The sequence below is a fragment of the Calidris pugnax genome, unplaced genomic scaffold (genome assembly GCF_001431845.1).
Source record: "Calidris pugnax isolate Ruff unplaced genomic scaffold, ASM143184v1 scaffold68, whole genome shotgun sequence".
NCBI lineage: Eukaryota > Metazoa > Chordata > Aves > Charadriiformes > Scolopacidae > Calidris > Calidris pugnax.
Genome location: NW_015090921.1, coordinates 103,125 through 111,770, shown reverse-complemented (window position 1 = coordinate 111,770; position 8,646 = coordinate 103,125). Strand labels below are relative to the sequence as shown.

Here is an 8,646-nt window from a genome sequence, read left to right as displayed (position 1 = left end):
TGGCAGGACCTTGCACTTGGCCTTGTTTAACCTCATCCCGTTGGTCTGGGCCCATCGCGCAGCAAACAAAAAGTTTCCAACAGGCCGATGTCAATTCCGCTCCTTCATTCCCATCAAACGGTATTTCAATGGAGTAACACCTTATTTACCAGCAAAAACGAACATTAAAAAACATCTTCCAACCATCCACTTACCCCCTGGATCACAAAGGACTGTAGCTAACGCAGAAAACAGCGAGCCACAGCCATTTAAAACAATCACCTACAGAAGAAAGAGAGAGGCCAGTGATAAATCCATCCATAGCAAGACAACGCTATAAAATAATCATTTTTGACCATAGCACTGGCATATATTTTCTCCCCAATTCCCTAGCATGGACATCCCCAGATTTTTCCTGCCAAAATCCCACTTTTACCAGAAATACTTTTAGTCCTGTTCTTTGTTTCAGAGACCCTTTGTCCCAGCGCCGTTCTTGATTCTAACAAGCACTTCAGAAAAAGAGTAGGCTTGAAAGTAGAGAAAAAACTGGGGAGCAGTTCTGAACTGCTAGAAAAGCAAACTCCTTTTCATCACCTAATACGTGTTATCTGACCTTCTGCTGAATTTGGACAGAAGTGGAAAACACCATCTCATAAAGGAGCGGGTTTGACTCCTTGTAGAAGAGTTTCCATCCAAGTATCAGGCAGAACCTGCTGCCTTGGAGGAGCAGGGACCAGCAAAGTGATTGCTGGTAACTTTGCCTTGTGAAAGAGGGGTTTTTGCTGAATTATTGCAGCCAAAAAAAACCATTTTGCTGCACCAGCTCCCCCTGCCCTCAGCAGAGCCAGGGGTCCCCAGTCCCTGCATCCCTCCCAAGCCAGCAAGTCCTGCAGAGACCCAGGGGCTTGATACCTTCCTGACATCACTGCTGCAAAGCCTGGAAAGGGTCTGTTTGCACAGACTAAACCACCTCTTGGCTTAATTACAGATTTTTGCCCTGAGAGGTAAGAGCAGAACGGGATGAAACTAAGCTTGACTGAAACACTGGGTGCTCTTTGTGGAGGCTGGGTGGCTGGACAGGCACAGTAGGTCCTGGAGCTGAAGGAGGAGGTGACAACACAAAGCCCCGCCGAGAGCACTAGCAAAAGCACAGCACGACGCAAATATACAAGAAACCTGAAGCATTTGGGCCCAAACGTGCATCAAAAGCTGCTGAAATGGCTATGAATCAAGCTCATTCACATGATAAAAGGCTGTCATCGTACTAAATCATTTGTTTTTAAATTAAAAAAAAAAAAAAAGGATGAAAGTGTTTGACAACAAACGGCAATACATTCGAAAAAAACACCAATGGAAAGTGGGTTACCCACATTTTCTGCCTTAAGAGGTGCAGGGGCCTTGCAGTAATAGGTCAAAAATCGAGCCACTTCCTCCCGTAAACTGAGAAAGACACAAAAGCAAATATTGATTCAGCTTATTCTGCAAGAGGCTGGGCTTCCCCCAGCTCCACGTCTCGGGAAAATAAAGCCAGGGCAACAGCAAAGTCCGGTGAAAACAGCTAGAATAAGAGGATAGCTCAGGCCCGTGCCACAGACATGACTTTTACACAGGGCAAAGGCGTCACGGAGAACGTCTAGAACATTTCTGATGAGATTTCTGATGAGATTCTGATGAGATTCTATGATTCTATTTAATCAAGGCACAGAAGAACAGGATTAAAGTCCCCAGGCTGTTTCAAAGAACCGCTTGGAGTTACCCGATTTGTGAATGTACACAGTGCTTTGAAAACTGTGTTTACTTTAGAAAACTCACACCTTCCCTCACAGAAAAGGATTTTGGCGGGGCAGCTAATTTACAGTTTTGCAATGAGAAGGATGATTAAACGGGCTAGAAAACTTTTGAGTAGTGAGTGTAGCAGAAGCAGTTTACATTCCTCCATTCTGCTCGTCAGAGAAAGAGTCAGAAAAGGAAGAATTAGAGAAAAGAGAAGACTTACAACATGTGTCCCTTCCAGTCTGGATACTGAAGCAGGGGAGGCTCCATCAGATTCATATCGGTCTGTGTCAGCTGGGAGCAAGCAGAAGAACCATTAAAAGCACAATCACAGAGATGGGAAACACGGAGATGGATGGGATCCACGTGCAGGCACGTACCTACACACACACACACACACATGTGCGACTTCAACAGCTCTAAAACTGGATTGAGAAAGCCACCGACCACCAAAAAAAAAACAGGACTGCAGCTTGGAGAAGCAAAGGGTCAGCAAACGGCTCAGCGATAACTCTGGTTTGAGTGACTACAGGCTCCTGTTGAGTTATCGCAGCCAAAACTTCGCTGGGGAGATCTACAAGGAGGAGGCAGAACGGGCAACACACACGATGCCCGTAACCAAGCTGCCTCCAGAAGACTTTCTCAGCCAATGAGGCAACCCAAAGGGGCCCAAGGAGCGCCTTGGCCAAGCCCTGAGGACCACAGGAAGCAAGTCCCAATTGTGAAAGCTCAGGTCTAGCCTGTCGGAAAGAGACAGGAAGGATTTTGAATCACAGTCACTATTTTCTCTAATAAACCTGTGATAGGTTTATTTTTAAACGATTTTTAGCTTTCATTTATGCCTCAGTTCCAAGTTACTGCAGCTCCTTCAGATCTATAATTCTGATAAGTTTTGATAAGTGTTAAAGCGTAACGGGAGCTTTCAAAAGAGAGAAGAAAAATGAAATTATCTTCTTGATAATTCTTCCCCGAGGCAGGCACTTTGTTCCTTATTAAGAGTTAATTCTGATCTCCAAGACAGATTCACCTGAACTGTGGAGCCCTTCTTAATGCTTATATTTAGATAAAGTGACCGCACTACTTTTAGCTAAATATTTTTGAGGTTGTAAGTATCAGGGTTTCACATAATCCAGTTCTATGAAGTTGGAAGGGAAAGCACGGTGGTGATACAAGCAGAGAGGACATTTTACATTAACAAAAAGGGAATAAACGAATATTATGTACAATATACCTTCCAAATATTTCACAGCAACCAAATCTATGAGTTAATATTAAAAAAAAAAGGTGAGAGTGGGGAGACACAACAAGTAGGTGATAGTGCAGGGAAGAAGGGGAATTCAACATGCAGCGTGAAAGTTTCTCACATAATAACAAAACCACAACACTCTGCATCGGTGTTTTAATAACTGGTGCCAAGCTCTGGAGTTTAAAGACACTGTCCTTATCCCATGCAGAATTACAACCTGGTATTAAAGGATTAAAGTTCCTTTAGTCAGCTGTAGATGTTCTTGAAGCCTACGTAGCACAGAACTGTGCCTCCTTAGATCTCTCTCCTAAAACTTCTCTAGAGAATGCAACATAAAACACATCAGCAGACGTGGCCAGAAAGGACTATACAATAATAAAGAGGATAACCCTTAAAAGTAATTCATTAAGGGTGAAGGAAACCAGATGGGCCAAACGAAAGGAAGACCAACCGAGATCTCACGCCACAAAATATTCTCTAGTTTAGGGGTCAAAAGTTGAAGACAGGAATCTGATACGTTGCTTTTACTCAGCAGAAAGAGTTAAGCAGTTATTGCCCCAACTAATTATTTGCCTGCAATCCCAGCTGGTGCATCCACAGGGCTGCCACCACTGAGAAGCTGGCAACCATCTCCTCCTCCTCTCACTACAGCCCACAAAGCCTTCACTCGTTTTCATAATAAGCCTAATTGAGACCGCGTGGCTGACTACCACCTCCCCCTGCACTCCTGGGGTTAGTTTGAAGGGGAAAGGACAGCGAAGGAAGGAAGGTACCACCTCGAAAGGCACCTTTTTCCGTGCTAGGTGGCAGCTCTGCCTTACCTGTTCTTTTAGCTGGAAGGCGGAGCGGCGGGGTAGCGTCCCCCCGAGGCAGTGGAGTGGCAGGCAGAAATAAAACAAGGAACATTTTGAGGCTGGGAACCGGTTGGAAAGGGAGCAACCACGCACTTCAAAACCGCAGAGACCGACTGGCCCAGCCTGAGCCCCCTTTCCCTCCCCGCAGGCAGCTTCAGGCAGGAGATACCACCGCCTGCCCGCCCCCCCCGGGCTGCACCAGGGCAGGGGTTTTAAGGAAAAAATCAAAGAAACATTCCTCTACGGCACGGTTCTGTTGGGGTTTTTTTTGACTTTTTACTCATTTTTGAGTGGAACAGTTTCATGCCTCTCCCTGGCGGCGCTGGCAGCAGCCAACCCGCTCTGATTTTGAGAGATTTCATCCTCACACCTTCCAGGTGAACTCAGAACCAGGTGTCCCAATTGTGTGACTTTATAAGGGACAGCTGTGAAGATCCTTGAAATGAAATAGAATCAACTGCTGTCAGCAAGAGCTAATGAAATGCATCTTATTTTCATGCGGTTTTCCGAGCCAAGTACCTCCCCCAAAGGGAAACAAACCCCATTGTGAAGAGGAACAGAAAAACACCCTTGTTCCTACCCTCCTGGAAAAAAAGCATCAATAAATGTACAAATAGCTGGAATCAAAAGTTACTTCCAACAAATTAAAAAAAAATAAAAATCAGGATGAAAACCAGAGAAACCTGAGCAACAGCAATAACCCTAGGAAAGGGCAAGCACTAAGGAGGAATTACACAGCAAATACAGTATTTTTTTTCTTTTTGGGATAGGACTCACCCGCTTAGACATCAGGTCAAAGCAGAGTTTATTCTCACTGGTGCCAAAGTTTATTATGCCCTAGGAAAAAATAAAATAAAATAATTATTTATAGACACATAAAACATGTGCATGCCTCCCCTTAGCCATCACTTCACTAAATTGCCTCCAAAAAGCTTAGCAAGGGAAAGTCAAAATACAGTTCACATTAACTTCACCATATATAACTCGAGACACTGTGCGTGTCTTTTGTGTGTTTACATCTATATCCCAGGCTTCTTATAAATGAATATGTACTAATGATTTATGCTTCTTTACATGATATGTTTAACTTCATCTTGAACTCACTTGCTGGTATGGATCTAACTACAAAAAAAATAATTTAACCAACTCTGAGAAAATGGCAGTTTACCCTTCTGCAGCAGTTCTAATCAAACTTTTGGATACATTTCTTCATCCAAAAGCATTTTTTTATCAGTCCTTACCATTCCACTCCGCTGATTTGCTCAGAAACCACATAAACACGCAGTCACGAAAAAGTGGTTAAAAAGACTAAATGTTTCCCCTCAGGAGAGAGGACCCTCCAGTTCCAGGTTCAGGACCTGGCCCTGCTAATTTAGCACCACAGTAGACCTTGAAGAGTTCAAACCTACAAGCACATTTTCATTATTGGAAGACATTGGGTAAATCCATTTATAAAAACGCAAAAGGAAATCTAAGCAACTGTACATTTAAGATGTCACTAAAGCAGAAGCCCAATTTTAGGCATTTGTTTGCAGAGCTGCCTCCTACATAGACAACAGCTGGTACAAGAGGCAGTTTGTGCTTTATAATCCACCTTGTATCACAACTTTAATGTTTCCTTCTATCTTAAAAATCTCGTTTTCACCTCCCAACACAGTGTGACTAAAGCCAGGGCTAATAATAAAATATTTTCAAAGTTTCAAGTAGGTCAGAATCCGAATGTGGGATCTATTTAAAAGTCCATCTGCATATAAATCATGATTTTTATTTACTACACTTGTTGCTCCGTAATGATTTGCCGTGAAGTAGGAAGACTCAGCCTTTGCGCCACAAGGGGGGTATGATGAGCTACTCACAGGCAGTGCTGAGCCTTAGTTAAAAGTAATTTGAAAAAAAAAAGAAAAGAAGAGGTCTACCACTTAGTTGTTGTACCTCCTGCACCCACCACCTGCCATAATTAGGTATCATCAGATAATCTGAGATGGTCTTCCGCGGGCAACAGAGGAGACGGGGTAAAAGGAGGAAGAGGAGCTCTCTTCCTGCAAATTTATTCTATTTTTCAAAGTCTACGGCTGCTATTTCCCCGATAGAGAAATCACAGGGTGCAAACCTGGGCTGAACGCAGCCTTCACCTTTGATACACAGATGCTCTGCAAAGCTACTTTTTATTTCTTTTCCTCAAACAAGCAGCGTCACCCGCCGATCCAAACAACCACCCCGCGCTCTTAGCGTACCTGTTGGCAAACCTCAAAGATAAAGGTGTTTTATTTTTTTTGTCCCTAGCAAGAACACCAGGAAAACACCTTGAGGTTCTCACTCACGTTAGGGTTCTTGTCTTCATCGTACTTGTCGGCGTGATAAGCTTTGTACCCTTCCTCCGTGGAGCCACGGAAAATACTGGCGACGTTGCCGCGAGCAGAGAGGTAGGGGCTCCTCTGGAAGTCGCTGGGCTGACAGAAGCCATGCATGTCAACCCTCCTCTCGCCCAGCAGCCGAGCCCTGGTCCCTTTCAGGTCTCTTCCTCCTCCTCCTGCCATTCCTGCAATCTCAGAGAGCGCCTGGTTGAAGTCCAAGCCCCGAGGCACCGCGACGGAGGAGGAAGAGGAGGAGGAGGAGCTCTGCTTGAGGATGCTGAGCATCTGAGTGAAGACGTTGAACATGCGGAACTCGTGCTCCCGCTCCAGCTCGAAGCGGCGCTGCTCCAGTTGCATCCGACGCTCCTCCACCTCCAAATCCCGCTGGAACCGGCGCTCTTCCATCTGCAGAAAGCGCTCTTCCATGGCCCGCTGAGAGGTCAGGGTCTTCAGCAGGAGATCGTCCAGCGGGTCCCTCACCCGTTGGCCTTTCCGCTTTTTTCTCAGCCGATGCAAGGCGGACAAGCCGGGCCGGGGAACCACGTTCTGGATCTGGGAGGAGTTTGCCATGTTGGGCTCGCTGAAACCTGTGAATCCGTAAAGAGAAGGGAGAGGAATTAAACACAGGGCAAGTGAAGTGGCGTGGACACGCTGCGCTGCCTTCCCCTGCCCTTCCTACTTCATGTCCTTTGACCCGCTGCAGGGTTTTAGGGAAAACCCAAGTAGAACCTCTCATGTACATCTCATGTTAGTTGGAAGTTTGTTTTTAACTTCACACACCAGGCACCCCATTACGCTGCCAGCCCCAGCCCTAGCTCCCTCCTCAGCCTCTGATTAATGATTGTCGATTCCCTCCATGGGGCTAAGTGAGCAACCACCACGGTGAAGAGAACACAGCATTTCATCCATTTCATTCACGCTAAGTGAGCAACCACCCTGGTGAAGAGAACACAGCATTTCGTCCTGACCTCTTGACGTCAACCTCACACTGGGTTGCCTCTCTCTTCTTTCCAATCGTGCCGTGCTCCTCCATCAACCTGGTCTAGATCAGTTTGAAATCCCCCCAATTTCCTGACCCTGCCCTTCGCAGCAGCCAAGCAACGGCCACACTGCGCTGTCAGAGTCTCATCTCCTGCAAATCTAGATGTTCCTGCCAGTGACTTTCAAAACCATCTTCTTTCCAAGTCCTAACGCATAGCTCAGAAAGCCAGGTAGTGATTATTCCCAAGTATTCTTCCTTGCCGAGCCTCCTAAAAGATTAGATCTGGGAAACACCTTGAAAGAACGCAAGGGAAGTTTCACCTGCAGGTTTATAGCGTGGCCATGGCAGGAGAGGGTCTCCTGATGCAATTCAGCATGAGGACCACAGACAGCCCTGGTGATGCTCAAATGAGACCAAAAAAAAATGCTCTTGGGGTTTTGTTTTTTTTCACTAAGTACTGTCAGCTTTATATGCAGAAATCTAGCACAAACACCTCGCCTGGCTGACAGCAGATGTCCCAGCCCTTTGGGTTCCATACACAGTATTGAGCCTAACACAGTACTTTTAGATTTTATTTCCCTGCTGCAAGATACATTCACAGGAACGACCAGAAGACCATGAATGCAGATACCAGCCTTCTACTTCAAAGCTTTTGGGGGCGTGTTAAAATAAGGATCCAGACGTCAGTGTGAAAACCAGGTGTCTACCTCAGCACCAGAAATCACCTCTCTTTTTGGGGAACCGGGCAGAAACCTTACGCCGGAACGTAAAAGGCTATCCCTACCTGAAGGTGAAACACTGGTTTCAGTGGGAATCTCCACCCTGGAGATGGGAGAGTCGTTCTGGGCCCTCTCCAAGAAGGCTCTCTCCATCTCGTGCTCTTCAGGGGAGCCCTGCTGGTAAGACACGGGCGGCGGGGGCTCGGGGGTCAAGCAGTGCTCGTCGGAGTTCACCTCCTCGCATTTGATCTCCATCAGCTCGGGGTGCTGGGAGTGTTCGAAGGGCAGGGCCGAGGGGGGGAACTGGTGGTGGTAGCCCTCCACCATGCCTCCTTGCAGCACCTGCTGGGCCATCACCCCACCGCTCAGGGAGCCGTAGGCCAAGGTGGGCCGGCTGGTCAGCACCCTGTCCATCACCTCGTAGAACTTCCAGCTCCGTCGGCCCCGCGGGGCTTTGCTGTTATCCTTGATCCGTCGGTACTCCAGCTTCATCTTCTTGATCTTCTCCCGGCACTGGTCGCCCGTCCGGTGGATGCCTTTCTCCCTCAGCACCTCGGCGATGTGGTTGAAGACGTGCTGGTTGCGCAGGCAGCTCTCCAGCTCCACCTGCACCGACTCGTCGGCCCACAGCTGCAGCAGCTCCACCACCTCGGGGTCCGACCAGTTGCTCCCCCTCTCGTACTTCTTCCCACGAAAATCCATCGCTCCCAAGGTGGGGGGGACGGCGGGAAGAAGGCCC

At 47.1% G+C, this 8,646-nt stretch overlaps 1 protein-coding gene across 1 annotated transcript in view; it reads right to left on the bottom strand.

The window, feature by feature from the left end:
* Positions 1-8,640, bottom strand: part of ACCS (1-aminocyclopropane-1-carboxylate synthase homolog (inactive)) — a 24,703-nt gene extending 16,063 nt beyond the window's left edge. The window contains exons 1-7 of the mRNA XM_014950380.1: positions 7,973-8,640; positions 6,174-6,793; positions 4,630-4,689; positions 3,820-3,831; positions 1,976-2,046; positions 1,350-1,419; positions 195-261 (exon numbers count right to left, since the gene is read on the bottom strand). Coding sequence (XP_014805866.1) covers positions 195-261; positions 1,350-1,419; positions 1,976-2,046; positions 3,820-3,831; positions 4,630-4,689; positions 6,174-6,793; positions 7,973-8,609 — 1,537 coding nt within the window. The 5' untranslated portion in view covers positions 8,610-8,640. The remainder of the gene's footprint in view (positions 1-194; positions 262-1,349; positions 1,420-1,975; positions 2,047-3,819; positions 3,832-4,629; positions 4,690-6,173; positions 6,794-7,972) is intronic.
* Between the last annotated feature and the right edge of the window lie 6 nt (positions 8,641-8,646).